The sequence below is a fragment of the Toxotes jaculatrix genome, chromosome 20, assembly GCF_017976425.1.
Source record: "Toxotes jaculatrix isolate fToxJac2 chromosome 20, fToxJac2.pri, whole genome shotgun sequence".
Lineage (NCBI taxonomy): Eukaryota > Metazoa > Chordata > Actinopteri > Toxotidae > Toxotes > Toxotes jaculatrix.
Genome location: NC_054413.1, coordinates 20,401,790 through 20,428,896, shown reverse-complemented (window position 1 = coordinate 20,428,896; position 27,107 = coordinate 20,401,790). Strand labels below are relative to the sequence as shown.

At 43.1% G+C, this 27,107-nt stretch overlaps 2 protein-coding genes across 2 annotated transcripts in view; one reads left to right on the top strand and one right to left on the bottom strand.

Annotated features, from left to right (window-relative positions):
* LOC121200531 (very-long-chain enoyl-CoA reductase) overlaps positions 1-5,271 on the top strand; it is a 98,060-nt gene extending 92,789 nt beyond the window's left edge. Inside the window, exons 10-13 of the mRNA XM_041065896.1 lie at positions 4,432-4,489; positions 4,641-4,729; positions 4,825-4,870; positions 5,056-5,271. Of these exons, the coding sequence (XP_040921830.1) occupies positions 4,432-4,489; positions 4,641-4,729; positions 4,825-4,870; positions 5,056-5,183 (321 nt within the window). The 3' untranslated portion in view covers positions 5,184-5,271. The remainder of the gene's footprint in view (positions 1-4,431; positions 4,490-4,640; positions 4,730-4,824; positions 4,871-5,055) is intronic.
* Positions 5,272-5,841: 570 nt separating this feature from the next.
* Positions 5,842-27,107, bottom strand: part of abca4a (ATP-binding cassette, sub-family A (ABC1), member 4a) — a 28,464-nt gene continuing 7,198 nt past the window's right edge. The window contains exons 8-49 of the mRNA XM_041065549.1: positions 25,774-26,008; positions 25,513-25,652; positions 23,153-23,269; positions 22,507-22,704; positions 20,390-20,595; positions 20,131-20,307; positions 19,797-20,019; positions 18,805-19,026; positions 18,457-18,661; positions 18,224-18,301; positions 17,838-18,074; positions 17,181-17,358; positions 16,934-17,065; positions 16,621-16,760; positions 16,378-16,515; positions 15,580-15,758; positions 15,070-15,172; positions 14,403-14,608; positions 14,244-14,298; positions 13,383-13,558; positions 13,049-13,173; positions 12,794-12,892; positions 12,512-12,701; positions 12,252-12,346; positions 11,975-12,007; positions 11,702-11,807; positions 11,507-11,581; positions 11,199-11,368; positions 10,860-11,037; positions 10,598-10,713; positions 10,053-10,200; positions 9,852-9,975; positions 9,414-9,543; positions 9,201-9,321; positions 9,031-9,093; positions 8,826-8,932; positions 8,386-8,527; positions 7,952-8,086; positions 7,748-7,851; positions 7,424-7,516; positions 7,077-7,326; positions 5,842-6,851 (exon numbers count right to left, since the gene is read on the bottom strand). Of these exons, the coding sequence (XP_040921483.1) occupies positions 6,732-6,851; positions 7,077-7,326; positions 7,424-7,516; positions 7,748-7,851; positions 7,952-8,086; positions 8,386-8,527; positions 8,826-8,932; positions 9,031-9,093; positions 9,201-9,321; positions 9,414-9,543; positions 9,852-9,975; positions 10,053-10,200; positions 10,598-10,713; positions 10,860-11,037; positions 11,199-11,368; positions 11,507-11,581; positions 11,702-11,807; positions 11,975-12,007; positions 12,252-12,346; positions 12,512-12,701; positions 12,794-12,892; positions 13,049-13,173; positions 13,383-13,558; positions 14,244-14,298; positions 14,403-14,608; positions 15,070-15,172; positions 15,580-15,758; positions 16,378-16,515; positions 16,621-16,760; positions 16,934-17,065; positions 17,181-17,358; positions 17,838-18,074; positions 18,224-18,301; positions 18,457-18,661; positions 18,805-19,026; positions 19,797-20,019; positions 20,131-20,307; positions 20,390-20,595; positions 22,507-22,704; positions 23,153-23,269; positions 25,513-25,652; positions 25,774-26,008 (6,069 nt within the window). The 3' untranslated portion in view covers positions 5,842-6,731. The remainder of the gene's footprint in view (positions 6,852-7,076; positions 7,327-7,423; positions 7,517-7,747; positions 7,852-7,951; positions 8,087-8,385; positions 8,528-8,825; positions 8,933-9,030; positions 9,094-9,200; positions 9,322-9,413; positions 9,544-9,851; positions 9,976-10,052; positions 10,201-10,597; positions 10,714-10,859; positions 11,038-11,198; positions 11,369-11,506; positions 11,582-11,701; positions 11,808-11,974; positions 12,008-12,251; positions 12,347-12,511; positions 12,702-12,793; positions 12,893-13,048; positions 13,174-13,382; positions 13,559-14,243; positions 14,299-14,402; positions 14,609-15,069; positions 15,173-15,579; positions 15,759-16,377; positions 16,516-16,620; positions 16,761-16,933; positions 17,066-17,180; positions 17,359-17,837; positions 18,075-18,223; positions 18,302-18,456; positions 18,662-18,804; positions 19,027-19,796; positions 20,020-20,130; positions 20,308-20,389; positions 20,596-22,506; positions 22,705-23,152; positions 23,270-25,512; positions 25,653-25,773; positions 26,009-27,107) is intronic.

Genomic DNA, 27,107 nt, shown 5'->3' with positions numbered 1-27,107 from the left:
AAAAAAGTCCAAATTTTTTTCCACCTCCAAAAGTCATAAAAAACGTCATAGTATAGTATGGCGTTTTTTTCGGGCAAAAAAAATCAACATTTTTTTCCACCTCCAAAAGTCATAAAAAACGTCATAGTATAGTATGGCGTTTTTTTCCGCCAAAAAAAGTCAACATTTTTTTCAACCTCCACAAGTCATAAAAAACGTCATAGTATAGTATGTCGTTTTTTTCGGTCAAAAAAATCAAAATTTTTTTCCACCTCAAAATGTCATAAAAACCGTCATAGTATAGTATGTCGTTTTTTTCGGCCAAAAAAAGTCATACTTTAGTATGACCTCAAAATGTCATAAAAAACGTCATAGTATAGTATGCCGTTTTTTTCGGCCAAAAAAAGTCATACTTTAGTATGACCTCAAAATGTCATAAAAAACGTCATAGTATAGTATGCCGTTTTTTTCGGCCAAAAAAAGTCAAAATTTTTTTCCACCTCAAAATGTCATAAAAAACGTCATAGTATAGTATGCCGTTTTTTCGAGCAAAAAAAGTCAAAATTTTTTTCCGCCTCAAAATGTCATAAAAAACGCCATAGTATAGTATGCCGTTTTTTTCGGCCAAAAAAAGTCAAAATTTTTTTCCGCCTCAAAATGTCATAAAAAACATCATAGTATAGTAAGGCGTCAAAATCGGCCAAAAAAAGTCATACTTTAGTATGACCTCAAAATGTCACAAAAAACGTCATAGTATAGTATGCCGTTTTTTTCGGGCAAAAAATCTCAAAATTTTTTTCCGCCTCAAAATGTCATAAAAAAACGTCTTAGTATAGTAAGGTGTTTTTTTCGGCCAAAAAAACTCAAAAAATTTTTCGGCCTCAAAATGTCATAAAAAACGTCATAGTATAGTAAGGCATCAAAATCGAACAAAAAAAGTCATATTTTAGTATGACCTCAAAATATCATAAAAAACGTCATAGTATAGTAAGGCGTTTTTTTTTCGGCCAAAAAAACTCAAAATTTTTTTCGGCCTCAAAATGTCATAAAAAACGTCATAGTATAGTAAGGCATCAAAATCGGACAAAAAAAGTCATACTTTAGTATGACCTCAAAATATCATAAAAAACGTCATAGTATAGTAAGGCGTTTTTTTTTTCGGCCAAAAAAACTCAAAATTTTTTTCGGCCTCAAAATGTCATAAAAAACGTCATAGTATAGTAAGGCATCAAAATCGGACAAAAAAAGTCATACTTTAGTATGACCTCAAAATATCATAAAAAACGTCATAGTATAGTAAGGCGTTTTTTTCGGCCAAAAAAAGTCAAAAATTTTTTCCGCCTCAAAATGTCATAAAAAACGTCAGGATAGTAAGGCGTCAAAATCGGACAAAAAAAGTCAAAAATTTTTTTGGCCTCAAAATGTCATAAAAAACGTCATAGTATAGTATGGCGTTTTTTTCGGGCAAAAAAAAAGTCAAAATTTTTTTCCGCCTCAAAATGTCATGAAAAACGACATAGTATAGTATGGCGTTTTTTTCGGGCAAAAAAAGTCAAAAAAATTTTCAGCCTCAAAATGTCATAAAAAACGTCATAATATAGTAAGGCGTCAAAAACGGCCAAAAAAAGTCAAAAAAAATTTTCGGCCTCAAAATGTCATAAAAATGGTCATAATATAGTAAGGCGTCAAAATCGGCCAAAAAAGGTCAAAAAATTTTTTGGCCTCAAAATGTCATAAAAAACATCATAGTATAGTAAGGCGTCAAAAACGGCCAAAAAAAGTCAAAAAAAATTTTCGGCCTCAAAATGTCATAAAAATGGTCATAGTATAGTAAGGCGTCAAAATCGGCCAAAAAAAAGTCAAAAAAATTTTTGGCCTCAAAATGTCATAAAAAACATCATAGTATAGTAAGGCGTCAAAAACGGCCAAAAAAAGTCAAAAAAAAATTTCGGCCTCAAAATGTCATAAAAATGGTCATAGTATAGTATGCCGTTTTTTTCGAGCAAAAAAAGTCAAAATTTTTTTCCACCTCAAAATGTCATAAAAAAACGTCATAGTATAGTATGCCGTTTTTTTCGGCCAAAAAAAGTCATACTTTAGTATGACCTCAAAATGTCATAAAAAACGTCATAGTATAGTATGCCGTTTTTTTCGGGCAAAAAAAGTCAAAATTTTTTTCGGCCTCAAAATGTCATAAAAAACGTCATAGTATAGTATGCCGTTTTTTTCGGCCAAAAAAAGTCATACTTTAGTATGACCTCAAAATGTCATAAAAAACGTCATAGTATAGTATGCCGTTTTTTTCGGCCAAAAAAAGTCAAAAATTTTTTCCGCCTCAAAATGTCATAAAAAACGTCATAGTATAGTATGCCGTTTTTTTGAGCAAAAAAAGTCAAAATTTTTTTCCGCCTCAAAATGTCATAAAAAACGCCATAGTATAGTAAGGCGTCAAAATCGGCCAAAAAAAGTCAAAAAAAATTTTCGGCCTCAAAATGTCATAAAAATGGTCATAATATAGTAAGGCGTCAAAATCGGCCAAAAAAGGTCAAAAAATTTTTCGGCCTCAAAATGTCATAAAAAACATCATAGTATAGTAAGGCGTCAAAATCGGCCAAAAAAAGTCAAAAAAATTTTTCGGCCTCAAAATGTCATAAAAATGGTCATAATATAGTAAGGCGTCAAAATCGGCCAAAAAAGGTCAAAAAATTTTTTGGTCTCAAAATGTCATAAAAAACATCATAGTATAGTAAGGCGTCAAAAACGGCCAAAAAAAGTCAAAAAAGAATTTCGGCCTCAAAATGTCATAAAAATGGTCATAGTATAGTAAGGCGTCAAAATCGGCCAAAAAAAAGTCAAAAAAATTTTTGGCCTCAAAATGTCATAAAAAACATCATAGTATAGTAAGGCGTCAAAAACGGCCAAAAAAAGTCAAAAAAAATTTTCGGCCTCAAAATGTCATAAAAATGGTCATAATATAGTAAGGCGTCAAAATGGGCCAAAAAAAGTCATATTTTTGCATGACCTCAAAATGTTATAAAAAACGTCATAGTATAGTAAGGCGTCAAAATCGGACAAAAAAAGTCATACTTTAGTATGACCTCAAAATGTCATAAAAAACGTCATAGTATAGTATGCCGTTTTTTTCGGCCAAAAAAAGTCATACTTTAGTATGACCTCAAAATGTCATAAAAAACGTCATAGTATAGTATGCCGTTTTTTTCGGCCAAAAAAAGTCAAAAATTTTTTCCGCCTCAAAATGTCATGAAAAACGTCATAGTATAGTATGCCGTTTTTTCGAGCAAAAAAAGTCAAAAATTTTTTCCGCCTCAAAATGTCATAAAAAACGCCATAGTATAGTAAGGCGTCAAAATCGGCCAAAAAAAGTCAAAAAAAATTTTCGGCCTCAAAATGTCATAAAAATGGTCATAATATAGTAAGGCGTCAAAATCGGCCAAAAAAGGTCAAAAAATTTTTCGGCCTCAAAATGTCATAAAAAACATCATAGTATAGTAAGGCGTCAAAATCGGCCAAAAAAAGTCAAAAAAATTTTTCGGCCTCAAAATGTCATAAAAATGGTCATAATATAGTAAGGCGTCAAAATCGGCCAAAAAAGGTCAAAAAATTTTTTAGTCTCAAAATGTCATAAAAAACATCATAGTATAGTAAGGCGTCAAAAACGGCCAAAAAAAGTCAAAAAAAAATTTCGGCCTCAAAATGTCATAAAAATGGTCATAGTATAGTAAGGCGTCAAAATCGGCCAAAAAAAAGTCAAAAAAATTTTTGGCCTCAAAATGTCATAAAAAACATCATAGTATAGTAAGGCGTCAAAAACGGCCAAAAAAAGTCAAAAAAAATTTTCGGCCTCAAAATGTCATAAAAATGGTCATAATATAGTAAGGCGTCAAAATGGGCCAAAAAAAGTCATATTTTTGCATGACCTCAAAATGTTATAAAAAACGTCATAGTATAGTAAGGCGTCAAAATCGGACAAAAAAAGTCATACTTTAGTATGACCTCAAAATGTCATAAAAAACGTCATAGTATAGTATGCCGTTTTTTTCGGCCAAAAAAAGTCATACTTTAGTATGACCTCAAAATGTCATAAAAAACGTCATAGTATAGTAAGGCGTCAAAATCGGCCAAAAAAAAATCAACATTTTTTTTGGCCTCAAAATGTCATAAAAAACGTCATAGTATAGTAAGGCGTCAAAAATCGGCCAAAAAAAGTCAAAAAATTTTTAGGCCTCAAAATGTCATAAAAAACATCATAGTATAGTAAGGCGTCAAAATCGGCCAAAAAAAGATTAGAGTTAGAGCTGGGAGGGGTGCTCCGAGTGGGTCTCGCCTTTTGCATTTGTATTGCGACGTAAGCATTTGTGTGGCCTTTCTCGGCCACCGTACCAATGTGGCCCTTGATGACAGTAAGAAGTGAAATGAATATTTTTGCTCTAGGTGTGTGAACTGGGAAACTTCTCCATTCATTTGACTCTGAATAACCTCAGAGGAGACGGTGAGTTTAAAGAGGACGGTTTGAAGACACCGTCCATGTTGATCATTGGTTGCATTTTGTGTTAACACTGATAGACACTCATATTATCCAAGGAAGGACGGATAATATGTGTATCTATATTGCTCATCAGTTCTGTTTCGATTGTTTTTAGGACCCAGGGGCAGAAGGTACCCTGTTCCAACAAAGAACCCCTTCACCTGGCTGTTCTTCTTTGTGTCCTGTCCAAACTACACATATGAGGTAACACAGATCCCTCACAGTGACATGGCAGTGAATATCACCAGTGTTCGTGTGCTTACCTATTTGTCTGCCTGCATGTCTGACACATACTGTAGGTTGGAGCATGGGTGAGCTTCTCCATCATGACACAGTGTTTGCCAGGTATGTTCAGTACTTTCCCTTTTGTTGACACTGCTGACTGCACCAGTGTCACATGGACATGCAGACGGTGGACTGCAGGACCACGAGGGCAGGAGAAATGTTTCTGTGTCTGTCTTTATGCCAGTTCCATATTTTTAACAAAGATGTTGTGTTCTGTTCTGTCATTGTGCGTTTGTTTCTTCCAGTGGCATTTTACACGTTACTGGGGTTCGTTCAGATGACCATCTGGGCCAAAGGGAAGCACAAAGCCTACAGCAGGGAGTTCAAGGACTACCCCAGCCTCCGGGTGGCCATTATCCCTCTGATTCTCTGATGGTGGCTGAAACATGAACTACTGCAGCATATCAGGGCTGTACATTCACTCCCTGAAAGTGTGAGTCCAGCACTATGCAATTTGTTTTACTAATGAAGTGAAAGAAACAGGAATGGCAGCAATAATAGAGATTAGATAAATCTTCATCGCTGTCATATTTTCTGTGCTGGGTTAACAAAGGTTAAACATCATTTTTTGTTGGGGGAGTGGGGGGTGGGGGGGTAGTTGAATACTTACTGGATCAAAAAAGTTTTCAGGTTAAGCAAAAGAAATGAAATATATTCTCATGATAAAGTGCCTGTGGCAGGAAAATATCAAATTTAAAATATCAGGGCATCCATTTAAGAGTGCAACATGACATCCAAGCCCTCAGGGGGAATGCTGATAAAGCAGACATTTAATTATAGTAAATTAAGCTTCTCCACTGTATATCTCAGAACTGTGCTGTAGAGGTGCAGCTTCTGGCATTAAAATGTAGAGGGCTCATCAGGTAGTCAGTGATAACTGCTCTGCTTCTCCAGCCTTTACGTCTAACCTCAGGTTTTTATTAAACTGTTAAACACTGTTTTGTAGAAAAGTGAACATGAGATATCTGAAGTCAAACTGTCTGAACAAAATAAACTGTATGTCCACGTCTTAAGGAAAAAAATTTGCTTTATTTGACTTGATGCTTCTTTTGAAAACATCACTTTTATGACATTGTGTTCTCTGTCTCTAATGAAAACAGGTGCTGGTGATGCAGAGAATTTACAAAGTTGCACACACATTTGATAAAGCGCAAAGATTGAACCAGACATTAGCAGCAAAAAATATATCAAAGGATCTCGAAATGAATTTCATAGCAGCAAGAGGATTCTGTAGAAATGAGCAGCTACATTGCACAAGCGGATTTTTAGCAGATTGCCAAACATCTTGGTCAAAATTGTGATGCTTCAATTAAATCTGTGTGAATAAAGTGCTGAGGCTACGCTTCTCTGAGTGCTCACTTCACATTTCTAAAGAAGGCAAAAAAGATCATCTTGCTTGGCATTTGAAGCAACAGAAAAAACACCTATGATTTCTATACAATTCACATCAAGCTCCCGTCACAAACAGATGCCGAACTTTTTCTGACATTTCATCTCTCAAAGTCATCGTCATGAATCTAAAGCTCTGTTTCGTTTAGTTTACAAGGCCTACAAGGTGAGCAGGAAGTGGAACATACAGCAGGCACAAAAATGCTCCACACTTTCCAAATTCAAAGCCCACTAACCACATGTCAAATCATCGGTCAAATGTCCCATTTAAGCGGCTGCATCCTTCACAGGCTGGACTTCAAGGCCTAGTACAGCACAGCTGATCAACATGGACTCATCCATTCCAAAGGATTTTCCAAATGTGGATAAGAAATGCTGGGAACACATCAAGTTTATCCTTCATGTCTTAGTTTCCCAACCTGATTATGCACCAGTTGCTTGTCTCTATGAGGCCAGGGCCGGGACTTTGTGATGACACTGAAGTGAAATGAAAACCAACCTCTCTCTTTCAGTTGAGCCCAATGAGGTAAGTTCATTTTCCCAAAGACTTGATGGGCGTGGTGTCAATGTATCGCTGTGCCCCAGCAGCTTTTGGATGCAGCACGATCGTGTCGTCCTCTCTTGACTGTTGCTTGGCAAAATTCACAAACACCTGCAGGGACATGAAAACATCGAAATGAATGATGCAAAAAGGTTCATCTGAAGCAGCAGGTGGACATTTGACATATGAGGAGGACAAAAGCGAGGACAGAGTGTTTAAAACAAAGGGAATAAATCAAAAAAATATTCAGTTAGTGACAGAGCAACAGTTTAATAAAGCTAAAAATCTAAAAAGGGAAATAAAAGTAAAAATGTTGCGTCTTCATTTCTCATTCACCTGATCGAGTGTGGTCTGTGACACTGAGTAGTCCTCTATGTTCAGCTTGTCTTTGTTAGCCAGGACCATCTGAAAGATCCTGGCCAGGGAGGAGGAGGAGATCTTATACTGCAGAGTGTTGTAGTGTTTCTCTCTCTGGATGCAGCCGGGGAAGGTGCTCTCCATGAAAGCCTCGGCAGGGTTCAGGTCTGGGGCACAACCGGGCTTAGCTGCCCTGATCTTCATGGTCACCACGTAGCCGTCACCAAATCTACGTTAACATTGATGTAAGGCAAAGCAAAATCAAATTTCAGCTGTTTCATAGAATGAAAATGTGATTTTCATTGGGACGAAGTGAAAACACTAACTTGTATTTGAGGTGCTGAATGGTTCCCAAACACTTGAAGGTTCCATTAACCATAATGGCTAAGCGGGTGCACAGCGCCTCACACTCCTCCATGCTGTGAAGACAAAAGCTTACGAATCAAACTCACAGCTGAGTTGGAAGATGTTTTAAGATCAAGCATCAAGCATGAAAAGGAAGCAAGGCACAAGTAACTCAAAACCTAAGGACAGTATCTGAGTAAATGCACTTCATTACTTTCCACCACTGGCTCACTAATATGCACGGACACACATATACACATACACACACGCACACACACACACACACACACACCACACAGCCTCACCTGTGTGAGGTGAGAACCACAGCTCGTCTGTCCTGAATAACACTCATAATGGAGTTCCAGAGGAAACGTCTGGAGAGAGGGTCCATACCTGTGGTGGGCTCATCCTAATGTGCACACAACACACACACACAGTGCTCATGTGACTGTGATCCTGATCCTAAACCTCTAATCCAAACCCAGAAGTGTTACTGTTGTTGTCCTCACCAGCAGCACCAGAGCAGGGCAGCCAATCATGGCAATGGCCGTGGAGAGTTTCCTTTTGTTCCCTCCACTGTAGGTCCCAGCGCTTCGACCGGCATATTCTGAGAGCCCCAGCTTCTGGATGGCCCACTCTGCAACCTGAGCACAAGGAGGAGAAGTGGCTTGTGTTAGAAACCCGTCAGACTTCAGTCGGGTAAAGCTGAAGGTTCACTGCAGGAAGAACATCTGTCAGGTTTGTACAAACGACGCAGGCCTCTGTTTGTAATGAAGGAAAATTATCACCTTCCTAACTCATTCATTTTTACTATAACTTCCAGAGGAGACGCTCAGTGGACACTGGGGTCAAAGAGCTAGACTTCATTTTAGACCCAAACTTCATGTCTACATTTTTCATATCTCTCATTTTCCACTTCTCACACCTAAAAGCTCCCCCTCACCCAGCTGATCTCAGACTCTGGGACTCCACGGAGGCGGGCGTAAAGATGGAGATGTTCTCTTCCTGTCAGCAGCTCGTCTATGGCGTCAAACTGTGGACAGTATCCCATGTTCTGGTGAACGTCCAGGATGTTGGTTAAAATGCTGCCAGGGCAACACAATGGAAAAAAGACAATCATTACAAATAGCTGACAAACATATCATCACCTCCTACATGATCCAGAACAATTTCTATCACAGGTCTGAGTCATATGGAGACTCTGTGTACCTAAATTATAAATCTTTCTAATCTGTATTAAAAAATTTTTTCATCTAGATTAAAATTTGGGGGAAAAAGCTCAGAACAATAAGACTTCTGATTGTCAGCTTCAGTCTTAATGTTGAAGTCCATATCAGCTGCTTCTTAGTTCTAATAATATTTAGAATAATGTTGTTTTCTAACCTGTGACCAGCAACCGATGCTTCTCCTGAGGTGACGTCAATGTCGCCTGTCAGCATCTTGAACGTGGTGGTCTTTCCTGCCCCGTTTACCCCCAGGAGACCAAAGCACTGCCAAAGATCAGAAGACACAACATGATGAATGGACAATGACGCGAGCTGAAGGTTCCCTTTGTCCTGCAAATCTGCAACAGAGTGGCCACACAAACCTCTCCGGGTGACACTCCAACACAGATTTGGTCCACTGCAGGGATGATTGTTCCTGTGTACGTCTGACAAGGCGAAACAAGAATCACATGAGGACAAAGGAAGTGCTTCTATTTTTTCATTTTGTCCATTGTCCATGATTGATCATCTTTTGAAAAGAACAGTGTCTCACCTTGGACAGGTCTCTTATGCGTAAAATATCACTTGTTTTTCCGCTCTTGTAGATTCGCTGTCTTTCCTCAGCCACGTCTACGTCTTCGTCCAAAATAGGAGGCTTTGGACAATCTGACATCCTGCCAGTGGAAAACCATTAAACCATAAAAATCAAAAGGCCAAGACTTCAGTCCAGCTGCTAAAGCTCATATCCTGATTCAGTCTCACTTACCAGTGATCCAGGAAGAAGCGATACTGGAAGAGAATGTTCAGGATGAAATAGACAAACCCCTCAACAGCCATGAAGAACAGGTTCTTCCCAATAAAGTCCCAGTTATAGGGGTCTGGACTGTAGTCCTCACCTGAACAAACACAGAAATTACAACACAAAGTATCAGAATGAATGCAAGCGAAGCGTAGTTTATCTGGATTATATATATTATCATCTAATACATTTATTTCATGTTTTGCCATTTCAAATATTTGGTGCATGAGTGTCTGAAAACTCTGCCGCTGACTTGGGTCTTGACGGCACGTGTCAGATTTCTGCTGCAGGCGATGACCCATCATCCGTTCACAGTGTTGACACACTGGCTGAAAGTTGGAGGTTGAGTGGGAGTGTTTGCTTGCTGGGCTGTGAGAGATATGAGCCTGTGTGGTTTGTTGTTACCAAAGCGAGCGTAGATGTCAGTCACCGCCTGGTTCATGGCCATGTCTATGAGACCTCGCCCCAGGCAGTAATGGGGGAAGATGAGCAGCACGGTCTTCAGCAGCTGATTGAACTTGTACAGAGCCTAGGAAACGATCCAACACACATGCATGAGGTTGAGATGGAAGATGAGTCGGAATTAAAGGAGAAGCCAGTTCTTACCGTGGTTCCCTCAAAAAGGTCCAGGATGAAGGTGATGGCGCTGCTGTTGATGCCAATGAAGAGGTTGATGCATGACAGAGAGACGTAGGCTGTGCTGGGGACACTGAACATGTAGGACATGGGGTACATCATGGGCGTCACAGACCAGCTGAGAGAGAGCGAGAGATCGGGACGAGCACCAGTTAAACACAGTGAACGTCACAGTCTAATGCAGGACACTCGGTGTATGATTACACACACCAGGTCTGTGGGTTCTGTCTGCCAATAAACGTATTAAAACCACCTCAGTGAAGAACAGGAGGTGCTGAGAGAACTCAGCACATGGACTGTGCACAGGTGACTGTAACTTTGGACTGCATGAATAAATGATCCCCACATTTAACTGGAGACAGTAGAATTACCACGAGTAAATAATGTAAGACTGAAAACCTCAATGCACAACATTACAGTAAAAACGCAGCATTTCTACAGTAATAATCACTCTGAGTCAGTCTGAATGGAGCAGTGCTGTTTTTTGTTTTCCTTATTTTCACCCGTTTTCTTACCCATAAAGCATCAGCAGGGCAACCAGTGGCTGGAGGTTGGTTGGTGAGGTGTAGCACTTCTTATCAAAAAAGATGAAAATTTCCACCACCATCGCTGCACTGATGGAGTAATTCACCTGGAGAAAGAACACGGACACAGAAAATACCAGAGTCTCATCGTTCATTCATCATTCATTCATCATTCATTCATCACTCTTATTATTACATCCTCCTGGACACAGCTAACAGAAGCCAGGCACAGAAGGTAACAGGGTCACTGTACCATGTCCCAGAGGAAGTTGGCCATCCAGTAAACCAGTGGACTGACACCACTGACAAACTGCAGGTGTTTGGCCTGGGTCACCCTCTCCTGGATGAGATAGAGGACGAAGCTGGCCGGGACAAAGGACATGGCGAAGATGACACAGATGGCCACCACTGCATCCACTGAGGTGGTCAGGCTGGAGGAAGGACAGAGAACAGTGACTTCTGGGAAACTTCCGGATCTCCAAACCCCCGTGCCACCCCTGGACTCTACTCCTCCTTCCTTTTCCTTCTAAACACCAGAACAAACTTCAGAGTTTCAGAATTGGAAAAGGACTCTGAGGCTCTGCTCACTCACACAGTGATCTCAGAGAGCTGTTCTTTGGTGAGGTTCAGAGGGTGGTTGATGGCAGTGATTCCATATTCGTCCAGATTAGCTCCTTTGGCCAGGTTAGCACGGAGGATGGCATTGTTGGCCACATTCATGAAAGACACCATAGCATGCCAGCCCTTATTGTTGTACCACACCTGTGGAAAGACGAAACAACACACGATGACCACTGCTGATTTCTAATATCTGTAACATGCATTACTTATATATTTACTTATTTACGTGATCACAGTGCTGCAGGTTTCATCGGGCTGGTGACGCTTCAGTGGACTCACCTTGACATTGTTTTGAGTCTCCATGTACCTGAGGAACGTCCCAATGTCCTTCAGGGTTTGTTTGGCGTATTTTCCCTATGACCAAAAACATGAGACAAAAGAAACCACAGAAGAGATGATGGACACACACACACACAAAGACAACAGAGCACATAAACACAAGCAAGCACATGATGTTGGGTTTTAAAGCCATACCCCAGTGACATTGAGCAGTCGTCCCAGCTGTGCTGCCACATCCTGGATGGTCTTTGGCTGCAGCTCTAACACAGGAAGCTGTCCTCCCACTGATATACCTCCATACCTGCACACCACAGAGGAAAACCTGCTGCTACCTGCTGCTGCTGCAGACCAGACTGCACTACATCATTACAACCACCGGAGGGAGCACTGCACAACTACACAAACACACTGTCCAAGTAATGAAGGTACCACAAATACAATTCCACAATGAGACAAATCTGAAGTTACCTCTGTTCATTCACCCAATATTTGCTCTTCAAGCTGGAAAGACATCAAACACACAGAGATTACACAATTATTCTTTCTCATATCAGAATATATTTCAATTATAAACACTTTTACACCACAGGTCAGAATATTTGTATATATATTCTACTAAAATTCTCATGTCATCATAAAAGGTTTGCCTCTGGATGAAAGTAGTTATATTGGTGCTATGAGGTAAAGGAGCTGAATGCTTTTGGCCTCAGTTCATCTTCTTCAGTTGGTGCAGAGGGCCACAAACCTGGTTCTGATGAGGGTGGGGTAGGTCTTCACCAGGTAGTCAGAGATGTTCCTGCCTGTTAGGTCCATGAGAACATCTCCTGTTGACTGGATCCTCTGATGCACAGAATAACACACAGTGCACATGTTATTTAAGATGTTCGTCTCTGACATACGAACGTTTGTTTGTGGAACACATGGGAGTGACACACAACAGTGTGTGCTGAAGGACTCTGTGTCCACACCGCGGTCACTTTCAGCATCAGTGACCGGACCGCCTACCTGTGGGGGCGGCAGGCCTCCAGCTCCTTCAGGACACACAGGCAGCATGGTGAGTTTCCTGGATGTGCTGCACTGACAGTGTGGAGATGGTCTGAGGGAGTTCCACTCTGGACCAGCCAGCATGTCTATCAGAGCCGGGTTGACCAGGGGCATCTCCCACTCCGTGGTGATGTTGTTACATGGGAAATCCCTGTCAGTTAGAGAGAGGGACACATGTGGACAAACAGCACAGCACAGAGGACAGTCTGGAAAGGAAGAGATAAAACTGTGGAGGTTACTCACTCCAGCGGCTCATCCACCATGCAGCGAGTGCCAAAGCCAGGCTTGTCCAGCAACACCTCCCCAAAGTATCTCATCTGAGCATCTGTAGGACGCTCATTACTGCAGAGGACAAAAAGGTGAAAGACAAGATCAGAAAATCAGGAAACATTATTAATTTAGCCTGTTTAGCCAAATTCAGTTAAAAGTATCGTACTGATCTAATTAAATTCAGTAAGACTCCAGACCACTAAATAGCATTAGGTGATGTAGTGTCACCTGAAGAAGGTGTACTGTCGTCCGTACATCCAGGGACTGAGGGTCAGGCTTGGATACTCCCCGAAAGGTGGAACGATCAGAGTGAATGTCAGTGCCAGGAAAACAAAACTGGCTGGCAGCACAATCTACCAGAGACAGAGACAGAGAGGTGATTTAAAACCAGACCAAAAAAACAGCCCAACGGTGGCCTGTGTGGGACAAAACGACCAGGTCCAGTCAAAGTCAACCTTGTTCTCAAATTTAGATTTTAGACTGTGTCCAATAAATGTAAAACTTATAAAACATGCTGTGAAGGTTACAGCGGTGATGGTGTATTCAATTAAACTAAGGTTACCTGAGCGAAGAAGTCTTTGTAGGAGCGGGTGGCGTGATGCAGCCTCTTGATCAGCAGAGCGAAGAACTGTTTGAGGGTCAGACACAGGCCTCTGACCTGGTAGGAGCCTCTGCCTGCGCCGCCTTCCAGGACATCACATGGGCCCTGGCCATTGGCATGAGGAGCTCCATCTGTCTCTGGAGGACAGAGTCCACGTTACACTGTGCACAGACTGACTTACACAGACAGTGTCAGCTGCAGTGAAGAGGCAGGCAGCAAGCCAAGCATGTTTATCCTCCAGTGACCAAGAAGTATGAGCCTATGCATTGACAGCATTGCTCTACGTGTCTATAGGCAAAAGGCTGAATGCCAGCGATGTATGTTTATAATGGTCACATGCCACTAGTGAAAATCCCAAAGCTGAAGCTCTGTGCATTCAGCTGCTGTCAGGAAAAACACACTGCTGAAACATGTTGTCATGAATGGATGAAATGACGTTACGGCTTTTTTTTATTCAACGAAGGAAGGTTGGCTAGGTTTTATCTTCCAACACATTAAAGACCGTCTTAAATTACAGAGACTCATTTGTTTTTTCCACAACAGCAGCTTTTGTCCCGAGCTGTCAGCTGAGAGCCGGTCACCTTTTCGCGGCTCCATATCAACAGCCACTCTGTTGAATCCACAGAAACTAGCTCGAGAAATCTGCTGCAGTGATTTCTTGTCTGGGAGAGTTAGAGAGTGGGACACAAAGGATACAACTCACATGATGAGAAGAAGATGGAGAAAACAGGGGGATACAGCTACACACCTTCAGACACACCACAAAATGAAGAGGAAGAGAAAAAGTGCTGCAAAAACTTTGTAATGTTATTCTTTTTTTACCTTGTATACATTTCCTGTTGGTTGCATTCCCATCAGCTGTGACCTTCAGGAAGATCTAGAAAAGAAAGTGTCAGTTTAAGTGCTGGGACCACAGTTTAAATATGTAAATGCATAAGACTGTTTTGATTTTGCTATGATTACTACAATGCTTCCAGTCACCTCCTCCAGTGATGTGTCGGACACACCAAAGCTGCTGAGGCCAATGTCCACCAGGGTTTCCTCCAGCTCCCTGAAGAGGCTGGCGTAGGCCCTGGGCTGGAAGTTGCGGTTGGGAAGCAGGTAGGTCAGCTCCTGGCCGATGGCCTCGATCAGACGAGCCTGCGGCACGTGATGATGGACCAGGGCCGTGATGCTTTCCATGTTTCCTGCAGGTGAGTGAGAGAAGCTGATTATTTTAACCTCTGTCACAGCTGCTCTGTGCACTGAATACGTTCCTCTTCATTTTGTCTTTTTCTCTCTTAATTCTCTTATGTTTCTATTTAACATGCCACGTGTGAAATTCAGCCATTTGAGAGAAATTCTACTTTCTGCTGCTGTATCTTCTCACAGTTACAGTTGGTGCTGCAACAACAGTAGAATGTACTAAATGAAACTGTGGGATGTAGTTGGGCAACGCTCCACGTGTTTGAGCTTTAATAGGACTGTAGAAGGCACACGGCCGTCGACAGAGCACAGTGAGTACAGGGTGTTTCCAGGTGTGCTGACAGCAGGTACAGGGAGTGGACTGACTACAATCCAACGCAGAGGTGCTATTCATCAACATGACAGCGAGATATTGTCCTTTTGTATATATTTTGAATATGAATAGACTGAATGGCGGCCTTACCGTCCATCTGTCTGTCTGCAGCCTGGTTCTCCTCCGCGTTCGCTTTGAACTTTGAGCATTGGGAGCATTTACAGGAGCAGTCCTCCGTACAGTCGCAGCTGACCTGGAGGACAAAATGTTACCACAAACCATGAGTGGTATTAATATCTGCTGCGTGAATTATTTTCTTCCCCTTGTTCTCATGAGAACTTATTTACACACACGTCACACTGTCTGTCGTTCAGTGTGTCCTGCTAAAAAATGCTGAATCATCTGTTTCCTCGACCACATGGACACATCCACCTCAGGATGAACATGTTAGAGTCTGTGTTTCATTTATTACTTTATTTATTATTATTGTTAATCAGGATTTCAGAATCGCTGTGTGCTGTGCTCTAAACGCTTTTCTGCCCAGATTAGATCTAATTCTGGTTTTACAATGAATCCACCTTCAGCATGAATTCATCACTCATTTGCAAAACTACCACCCTCTAACATTTTGACCCAACATTCACTTCTCCATTCTGTCACCTTGGGAGCGTCATGTTTCATTCGTCGCACAAGAGTTAGGTAGAAACCGGCGCCGAAACAGTTCTTGAGGAAGATTGGGGAACCGCAGCAGTAAAGGCGACCCTGTGAGATGATCGCCACCCGGTCGCTCAGCAGGTCGGCCTCGTCCATGTGGTGGGTGGACATTATCACCGTACGCCCTGCAGACCGGGGACAGAGTGGGACAATGAAGACAGGATGAAGAGCGAGAAATAAAAGAAGGAAAGATGTTTGATGACTCTGATTTACTTTCTCTCTTAGCTCAGCCGAGATCTAATAAAACTGTTGTGCTGTCAAAGAATGTGACAGGAAGCATCTGCGCTCTGACATGTGACACAGACACAGTGGACTGATGTTCGGGTTCACTTTCAGACCTGCTGCCAGTGCTGTGGCCTGACCAGACAAACCTGTCAGGCCAGTTCATCATCTAACCTCTAACAAAGAAACTTAATCCTGAAATGTGTCAGAGTTGTATAATAATATTTGTTATGAGACTAAAATGTTTTCCTGTCAACAGAAATTTGGAATTTGTCACAAAAGCAAACAACGTTATGTTAAATGGTTGATTGAGACAAAAACTAATTATTACTCAGTAAACAACATTCGTGGTGAGGAACAGTTAATGTGGAGCTCACAACACATCTCAGAGATTATTGTAAGATATGATGATCCCAATTACATCAAAATAAAAACAGTGAGTGAATGTTTCCTGTGTTTAGGAACATGATCTGTGACACTAGGACTCTATACCCTCCTCGAACCAGCAGGTGTCAGCGTTACCTGCACGGTATTTCAGCAGCAGGTCCCAAATGGAGCGTCTGGAGTAAGGATCCACCCCTGAGGTGGGCTCATCCAGGATCACCACCTTAGCTCCACCAACAAACGCCAAGGCGACTGACAGCTTCCTCTGCATGCCTCCTGAATCAGAACACCATACAGTACTGACACAGCAGTGTGCGTGTGCGTGTGTGTGTGTGTGTGCAGTCTGCATGACACTGAGCAATAATCTGTTTGCAGACAGACCTGAGAGGTTCTGGGTCAGTTCATCTCTCTTGTGAGGCAGACCCAGATCCTGCAGCATGTTCTCCACCTCCTCCTCTGCCTCTGCTATCGGACGGCCTTTCAGCAGCGAGTAGAACAGGATCTGCTCTGCTACAGTCATACTGACACACAACAAGAGAACGAGGACAAGGCGAGGACCCTGTTAGAATTATAAAACTCGTTTATATATCACACGGTCTGATGAACACTCAGCTGGGTGCAAAGAAAAACGCAGCAGAGACTCCTCATCACATGTTTACACATGTTTTGACTAAATGTGATGGGAGTAACTCACTGCTGAAAAAGGATGTTGTGTTGGGGGCACATTCCCAGAGACAGACGGATGGTGTCCATGTCTGTGCGGATGTCCTTGCCATAAATGGTGGCTGTCCCCGAGGTGGGAGGGAACATACCGGTCAAAATAGACCTGGGAGGAGAGACAGAAAGAGAGAAGGACAGAGACACTTCAGACAATGTTCTACATGTTCAGCATTCAGCCTTCTGGCGTGTATAGCTGCATGTAGAGCATCTGTGTGACATACATGGTGGTGGTCTTCCCGGCCCCGTTGTGGCCCAGAAAGGCAGTGATCTGGCTCTCATAAAAACTGATGCTGAGGCCATCCACCGCCGGCCTGGAGGCACTGCCGAAAACCTTGACCAGGCCCTGGATACAAACACCCTTCACCAGGTCGGCTGGCTCTGCCTCAAAGAACGACTGACCTGCACACAGGAAGGACAACCACACACAGGTAGACCTCACTGATCTGTCCGGACCAGGAGTGAAAACTGTTTCAGTACATTTAAAGGGCATAACACATCACCGCAGGCCTGTCTGCCAAGTAAGCAAAGCAACAGAATGATTACTATGAAAAAGTTCAACCACGCCACGAACAGTGTCGTTCATATCAACGTCTCACATTATTATCTCTTCTCAGAAAGTAACAAGTGTGATTTTATTTCCCGAATGTGTGTGAAAGAGGCAGGACACACACGACAAGGTCAGACTGCAAAGAAAACAGCTCCCATCATTCATTAACGTGAGAAGCCGTGTGTGTTCACATGTGCCAGCAAGTGCAAATACACACAGGAGCACTGAGTATCGACTCAGTGAAGCTGACTGGCAGAGAGGGGAAGTGAGGAAACGTCCTGATAATGAAGCTTTTTTAAATAACAAAAAAAACTTTAAGCAGCTGTTTTACCATCTTTCTCCTGGTTCTCCTCGCCCTCCGCCTGGTTCTCCATCCCCAGCCTCTCCCGCTGATCCTGATGTTCACATGATGTGGTCTGCTCCAAAGTCTTGGCTTTGTCCTGCTTTTTCTCCTGGTCTTGGTTTTCCTCCTCCACCTCCTCCTCCTCCTCTTTTTTCTGCTGCTCTCCTTGATCCTTGTTTGCCAGGTTATCAAACCCTTTTTTATCCAGCTCAAGTCTGTTGTTGCCTTTGAGAAAATAACAGAATATAAAAGAGACTTTGGCCTGAGATTGATGCAGTTATGTCACAGACACAGTCCAGGTCCTCGGGATCTCAGACATGAAGAAGACATATTCATTTTAGAATAATCCTCAGGGTAAATGGTGAGACACTTACTGGAAGCTGGAGCCACAGTGTTGAGCCAGTAACAGGGCAGGAAGGGGAAGTAAAAAGGTCGACCGATTCCATACTGTCCTGTGATGGAAAGAGAAAATATGTAAGACCTGAGATACTGTAAATATGTAAATAAATCAAACAAGCTGCGTCCCAGAAACCATCCATGAAAGTAACATGACGACATGTAGCAGTGGAAGCTGCAACCTAACCCTTCACTTCTCTCACACACTGACCGGGGAAGACATTGTCCAGGTACCAGGCCAGCACAGCATACAGAGCCGTGTCCAGGCCCATCATGCAGATGGAAGTGAGGAAGGAGAACTCGTCCCCCTCCAGAGGGCTGGTCTGGATGTTGTCCCACTGCAGACCCAGACCCTGCTCTTCGTACCTTGACAAGTACTCTGTCCCAAAGCCAAACGCCACCTGGGACAGCAAACTCTGAGGGAAGAGAGGTTTTCAGGATGGACACTGTAGATGGAGCTAGACTTACATTATGTGGCAGAGCTTATTCACTTTAATGATTTGACAGATATGTTATTTATATATGTTTATTGTATGTTGTGCAGCAATGTGACACCCACCACCAGGATCTTCATGTCTTTGGTGATGCGGTCCTGCCAGGCGAAGCAGAAGATGTGAGGAAGGTAAAGGGTGAAGTAAACAATGCCGCAGCAGGCTGCTGCCAGGTTGGCCTGGTTGAAGAAGACGCTGAGGAGGAAGCATTGCATGATGGTAGCCGTAGTGAAGGTGAGCAGAAAGAGGAAGAGGATGATTGGATTACTGTAGTTCAGTACCCTCCCTCCCTGGAGAGACAGACACACAGATGTTTTCAGCTGCAGTGCACTGGATGATTATCTGACTGCTTCAGAGAAAGCTGCTGTACATACAGTAAAAAATGTTAAAACCAAGAAATTACATTTTTATCTTCACTGTATTTCAAATTTTACAGAATATATTTTGCATCACAATTTGCATTAAACTCATTTTATTTGGTTGATCTCAGTTTAAGACACTGTCTTACACAAAGTAACCACTGGGGGGCAGAACAGCCCATCTCACTTTTGGATTACGAGAGGAGTCTGGACTTACAGAGGTGCTAATCTTTAACCAGCTCATTCCTGCAAAGGCACTGACATATTTCCCATGATGTCATGGTATTCACAGCACTTCATTAATCACACATTAATGATTGACAGGGTGAGTATGCAATCAGTGAGCCAGTATCATTAATGACTTATTTCACAGAAAAAATCTGATAATGATTTGCAGTAGAAATTGATGTTATCTTGACATTTATAGCAAAGCTAGTTAACATGATGAGAGACACTGGGGGTTCATCATTAAGAGTCATTAGCATCACAGGTGGATTGGGTGTCTCTGGTAAAACATGGATTGTAGAATGAATTTTAAAGGTAAAAATGGCAACTAAACGCCATTAAAGTGAAAAGGGGAGAAAGGTTTGGACACTCTATAGGAGCTGGTTCACACATACAATGAACTATCAGTGTTTACACCTGCCTAAACATGACTGAGTATGAGACAAAGACAAGAGTCTTGGTCCACTGTCCCTCACCATGATGATGGCGGTGAGGAGGGCGGTGCTAGTGCCCATCATAATGAAGCTGTCAATAAACCAGGTGGACCAGATGACGCCATTGGTGACCCCCGTGGCCTTCAGCGTCTCCTTCAGACGGAGTTCCTTCTCCAGAACAATACTCTTGACTATCATGGACACGGAGTAGACCCAGGCCAGCACCATGAAGATGGGGAAACAGCGGTTCAAAGTCAGCATGAAGCTGGATGGAGGAGGGGGAGAGGAAAGGAGGCGGAGGAGAGAGACGTAGTGAAAGCTCAAATAAAGTCAACAATCAGTTCACAAGTTATTAATGATCGTGTTTTCCACTCACAGATCATCCACATAACATGGGTAGGGCATCTGCTGAAGGTAAACACCCAGCGGCCACTCCTTCCCTGTCTGAGTCTTGATGATCCCATGCTCTATTATGTCCTGAAGGTAAGCAAAGCCACCCCAAACGTAGCGGAGGTCGTCCATAGGATCAGCTCTGGGTCCAGGATCCCAGTACCTGAGTAACACACACATATTTAGTCTCTGAGTTTCTCATCATTACGCTAAACCCAATATTTCCACCGGACTTTGATTCTAACCTGTCTTTGACCTTATTGGTTCGCTCCACGGCGTCAATATCCATACGGATCTTGAACTTAACATGAGGCGGGACATTGGTGGTCCAAGGGTACATATTTACAAAGACAAGGCCTGCCCAGAACTTTCCGTGCTCCAGCAGGTCCAAAGCCCGATGAGTGAGGGTATCCTCATCAGGCAGAGGCACAAACTTATCCAGGTTCACGCACTGAGGGAGAACCAGCAAGACAGACAGCACACATAACTGGACTGATCTCAGGTCAGGGAAAACTCCAGGGGTCAGAGGACGATCAGCAAAACAGCATTTTACAAGTAGTAAGTGAATTTCACTTTAAAATGTGGTCATGTCAGTTTGGCTTTAGGTCACCGGCAGCGTCACTTTGAAACATGTGACTTAAGATTTTTGAATTTAAAATTCACATGTACTGTGGGAAAATGATGATGATGGATGAAGAGTTACCACACCGTCACCGGGACACCGTCACCATTTATCCTGAGGGGGACATGAATGTCTGAACCAAACTCTCTCACTCAAAACCACAAATATGAACCAGAGACTGGAGACAGATGAAAAGTCAGAGGATCACCAGAGTCATTAGGCGTCGTCCTCTGGGGCCCATGAAAAGTCAGTCCGTCCTGTAGACGTTCAGATCTTTCACCTGATCAGAGCCACGTCACTTACACGGCTTCAGGTGAGTAACAGTAAGAGTTTATCAGTCAGAAAATGGCTTCTTTCTGAATCCTTTAGCATTTAGCGAGGTCAGTATCAGTAAGTCACTGTGACCCACACGCTACGTGCACATGTGCAGTGACATCTGAGCAGTGGTTGTCCGCTCCCTGTAAAGCAAGTCAGAAACAGCTATTCACTGTTGGCTAATGCAAATAGGGAGGAGAAACACTCCGAAACAACCATTTACCACTGACATGCACCAATACCCACCCAAACCCAAAGCACACGCACACACACACACACACACACACACACACACACACACACACACACACACACACACACACACACACAAACACACACACACACAGAATCTATGTATACAGGCACAGTACAGTCTAAACATGCACAACAAATAGTTCAAGTCTCAAAGGCCGTCCCTTAATTTATCCAAGCCTTCACCAGCTAACCCTGCAGCCCCGCTGTGTGGCGTGACACGCATGCATGCCACCGACATGCAGCCAACCAGCCATCAAGCCCACGGTCATTGTTGTTGCTTTATAAAGGATGGTGGATGGAGTGACAGCTGTATCTAATCGGCCTCAGTCGTTCCCACTCTCCCTGTCACACTCAAGTGCTGTAAGCTTCAACTTGGACAAAAACAAAGAGCACCAACCATCCACCCAGCCATGCCCCCAGGTGCCCCCCATGTCACCGCCCAGGGAGACAGGCCTCTCATCCAGATTAGCCCCCACAGTGTAAGGGCTGATTCTAACTTTGTTTCAAATGCACTGGCCCTCTTTAAAAGTGGAGGGCCTTCACAAGAGAAGGTATGTGATGTGTTTTGGTTTTTCTAACCCTCCACTCCATCAGCAGTACACAAAGGAGACTCGACAGCTAGTTTGTTTCTCTGGCTCTCGCCCACCTGGGTAGATTTCCATGTCCCTGCACAGAGAGACAAATTGAAGAGTGCAAAGACAGTTTACCTAAACTCTCACATCACGTCAAGAGTGGAATCGAGGACGCAGTGGTTAGGCAACCGGGGTATTGAAATCAACAAGGGAAAAGACCTGTGCCTAATTGGATTATTTCATGAATAGGCTCGTCCTGGAACTTGACATTTCAGGTGACGTGAAATGTGGAAAAACAGTCCACATTTGAAAAAGTTAGCAAAAATGATCCTGACACCTCATTTTCATCTGGACACTTAGAGCCTTCTTTTACCAGTCAGTATAATTTTGTATGCTGGTACACACACTAACCAAGCACTTTATTAGGAACACCATGGATCCATCAGATGCTGTAAACCTCCCTCTGAGGCTCTGAGAGCTGCATGAATAAGCAGGTGCACAGGTGTTCCTGATGAAATGCTGTCCAGCCAGAGCTATTTCAGAGACACATACATTTTGTCAAAGAGTCTATTCTACACGAACAGTAACGCCTACTCACATCCCCGTACTGGTTCAGCATCCGAATGACCCGGTCAGTGAGGTTGAAGATGTTTCGCCAATCAAAATCAGGCATGTCAGCTGGACGGTCCTCTGGTGGGCCGTTGTACAGGAAGTTGAGGATGTGTTTGGAGGAGAACGGCGCCTCCTCTAGACTCCTGTCAATGAAATCCATCACCGATGGATTACATATGGTGTCCTGAAACAAAAGAACGTTTTCATCAGTTAAAGGGAAGCAAAGGATAAATGGAAAAGGGAAAGAGGTGACATATTTTGGAAAGATGAAGTTCTATATTTGAGCAGGAAACTGTGAACTCCTGAGACCTCAGCAAAAATTATCAGTCAAAGATCAGGATGAAAAGAAAACAACAGCACTAATCAGCTCATTCAAAGAGACAGTTGTAAAGCATTGGATGTAAGTAGATCCTGATCTGCTGTACTGGGCACAGCAGAGCTGGAATGTAGTTGTATTTGAAGTTTAATGTGATGAAGTGATGGTTTTGTGTTTTATTCACTGACTCTTCCAATATGTTTCTACAATGAACATGTGATTCAATAAACCTTCTTCATCACTATCCTCATTATTTGTGGTGTTCTGGTGAACTAGTTAAGCCCAGTTATTCAGGAACACCACACTGCTGTCTTACCCGGATCATCCTGACTTGGACTCCATCTTGGAAAAAAGCCCAGATCTGAGGAGCCACTTCCTCCCAGGCCTTCCCCATCGTCCTCAGCCTCTCCAGCTCCTCAAATGTAGTGTTAGCCTGCAGGAGGGGTGAAAGTGTGTGTGTGTGTGTGTGTGTGTGAAATTACAGGACATTATTATCAAAAATAAACATGTTCACACATCTATCATCTATCACACGTTCCCGTATCTGGCTTCACATACACACATTTTGCTCACGCAGAAGAAATGAACATGTTGAGGTAAACATCAAATCCTCACATGTATAACGTGCACATGTGTACACAACACTCACAAACTCTAATACACACACTGTCACAGCTCTCCTAATCTCCTGCTACATACCATTCCCACATTGAACTCTCTGTGAAAACAGGCTTTTGAAAAGACAACACACACATTCTCACACAAAGAATTCCCGCGGGCCTGTTCAGATAACCAGCAACTGTGCAACAAACGCACTCTGTGCCAAATCGTCAAATATTTACTGCACGCTTATCGTTAAAACCCTGGATGTGTGTGGGTACAGTGCTTTGTGTGGCAAACACCAAACACTGGCTATTTTCAGTATTCAGTCATGTGCAGTGGGGGATGAAAGCGCTCAAGAGTACACCCAATTAAACGCCTCTTGTGTGTGTCTGATTTTGGGTGACAATGGGGACAATGGAGATGCGGTGACAATGGAGGCCGTTGGTGACAACTGGCCGAATGCATTCAGCCTGCCCAGTGAATCCCAGTCAGGTTCCCACAAGTGAGCACTTCCTCATTCCCCAGGGCTGTTTAAAATAGCAGGGAAGAGAAGAACGGAGGAGGGGGGGGGGGGGTGTCAGTGTGCGTGTGTGTGTGTGTGTGTGTGTGTGTGTGTGTGTGTGTGTGTGTGTGTGTGTGTGTGTGTGTGTGTGTGTGTGTGTTGTGGGCGGGGGGGGGGGTTTCTTTAGGCGATTTCTTCAAGGGCGCAGTCAAAGGATCTTGTCGTTAGCCAAGATGTAGGCTGTTCTTTGCATATGCATGTGTACACAGTGGTAAAAACAAAGCTGAAACACAGTGAGCACTAACTTCCACAACTATCAACTACACTCAGTACAAAAAAAACCTAAACACGGACTCCCGGCCTCCATGTAAGGAGGACGTGGCAAACACATCAAATGTTTGCTGACTGAATAAATATATGTTAAACTTGTTGTGCTGCGTCTGTGAGAACTGTCGCCGTCACCTAAACAGTGAAGTCACGAAAAAACGTGTCTCTAAACGAACATGAGGCAAATCCAACATTATAAATAAACTCAACCTGTTCATGAACGACTGATTCCTCTGTTACAGCATTAATGTGAGAGGAGAGGAGAGGACCATCCTATGGATGTGTTTGTTAACTTATTTATAAATTTTATCAGACAGTAATTTGGGTGTGTATCATTTTTAGCTTAATCCAGAAAAGCAATAAGGACTTGTAAGCTGTCAAACTCTACAATATCAAGCTTGATGCCTTCATGCAAACCTAAATAATATATCCTGCCGTTACGGCCTTGTCCCTCCAGTGTTTGTAGAAATACAGCAAAGAGCAGTGATGGCAGGATGCAGATGAGACGCATCGGCAACATTACACAAGAGCAGTCACATAAAACATGACAACATACGCTCTAAGGCCCGATGCTTCGGCTGGACTTTCTTCTGAAATACACTGATGCATGACAGAGTTAAGAGGAAGCAGACAAAGAGGTTTCTGGTCTTGAAAAGTAACGGATTAACCCCTTGGTCACTGCATTCTTAGTGCAATTAAGATCCCAATCTGAGAGAAGAGGAAAACAAAGAGGGCATTAGAGGTCGGGTACGAGGAAACACGAGTGCGTGTCTCTTTGTGTGCGTGTGATCACACATCTTTAAGGACAGAGTCTTGCTGCTTACATAACACTGACAAAGCCATGGCGCCACTAGACTGCGTGGTAGTCACCACAGCCCATCAGCTTGTGTTCTTCCATTGCAACCAAGCCATCCATGACTGCTCCCCCCCTGAAGGGCTTTGACCAACACGTATCTACATCTAGAGACAAAGGGCTGGACATGACATGAGGAAAGCTGATCCTCTTCTGAGGGAACATGCATTGTTTCCTGCAGTGGTCTCGCCTGTTCTGCAGCAAACCAAAGATCCGGGTGTCATGGAGTAATGGAAAACATCTAAAGGTGGAAATTATTTATTTTTATGAAGTTTCCATTATCTTTCTTGTCTTTGAGTTTCTGTATAACCCTGCTAACTAACCCTAACTCTTTAACCCATGATACTGCACCAAGTGCCAGATAAAGGCGCCCGCCACGTGTGCTGCTTACACTTCGTACGATCTGTCTGACGGCCGGCGAGTCAGGGGCGTAGAGGATCTGCCCCATCAGCATGGGTTTGACGGAGTTCCACACTATCCTGGTGGCAGGGTTGGACTCCAGTTCTCTCATCAGATCATTGCAGAAAGGAGCTGGAGGGAAAGATCAGTGAAGATCAGTGTACTGTAACTGATACTGCATCCTGCTGATCAGTCATGTCCACTACAATCTGGCAAACTGGATATCTGTCACACTCATGTGTCCTCTACTCACTGGTGCTGTTGTCGTACGTGTAGTGGCCCCGTGTCCTGCCGCTGCTGATGCCCAGGAAGGCTTTGTAGTTATTGTCCTCGTACCAGTTAAAGGAAGTGACTCGGGAGAAAGCCCCCTCGGTGTAACCGCACACCAGGGGGGAGGCAGCGGCCATCACCTGCCTGAAGGACAGACTGTTGTGGAAGAGAGGAGTCACGGCCTGGAGAAGCTCCTGAGAACTGTTCCTCTGGAACAACTGTGGAGAGACGACGCAAAGAAAACAGAACAGAGAAGATGGAAACCTTCAGACGCAGCATAACAGCTCTCCTCTGCTAAAGATGTGCTGAGTGGAAATGTAGAAATGAAAGGGAGGTAAGAGATATATACTGTTAAGTTAGTGGGAGGGTCAGTGCTTCTGAGGCTTGGCAGAAATATCTCCAATGCTTGTTACATGGGAACAGAGTGATTTTAATGTAGATCAGCTCATGAATGTGAATTCAATGATCTGAATCTGCTCCACAGCAACGACGTCTGATCCTCGTGGTTACAGTCAGTTTCTACATCACACTGTAGGAAAATGTGATGTCTCAGAATTTCTAACTGAAGACCACAACAAAACCCCAACATGTGAAAACCAAGGAGAGACATGTTGATGGTGTTATAATCAAACTAACAGTGGGATAAACACAGAAGCTGCAGCTATGAAAGAAAATGATTTTACAGGAGGAGTTCAGTCATTATAACCTCTGCAGAGGACCACAGACAACCACACACTGTTCAAGTTTGAATGTTTCAGGTAAACTAAAGGATCACACGCTCTTACAAACTTAAAAACATTCTTATCTGCTGTTCTACCTTCAAAATGAAACCATGTTCAAAAAGCAACAATCCAGATTTTTTGGCCTCGTCACCTTCCAAAGGACACGTCTCATTTTGTGCTGTATAAAGACGGACAATGACTCAGTGGTTCCAAGTCTACCGTCGAGACAGAGACAAGTGTCTCGCCAACAGGATGTCGGACTGTCAGCTACACTGAATATCCCATGGAAACATCCCCAACAAACAAAAAGGTATTTCCACTCATCCATTTACACATCTTAATCTGAAATGTAAAATATGTTCATAATCCAAACTGAACAACGGGCAGAGCCTTGATGTCAGTGAGAGAGAGACACAGACACATAAACGTCTGGAGGCTTCACCTGTTCCTGCAGCGTATAATGATGATGTATCTGTTTTTGAGGGATTCTGGATTTAGCCTTCCTCATACGCACTGAGTGATATCCCCCTGCTGTCTGTGTTTGCGTAAAAACTCAGGCAAGAGGAAGCAACTGTTTCCTGACGGCTAAAAATAG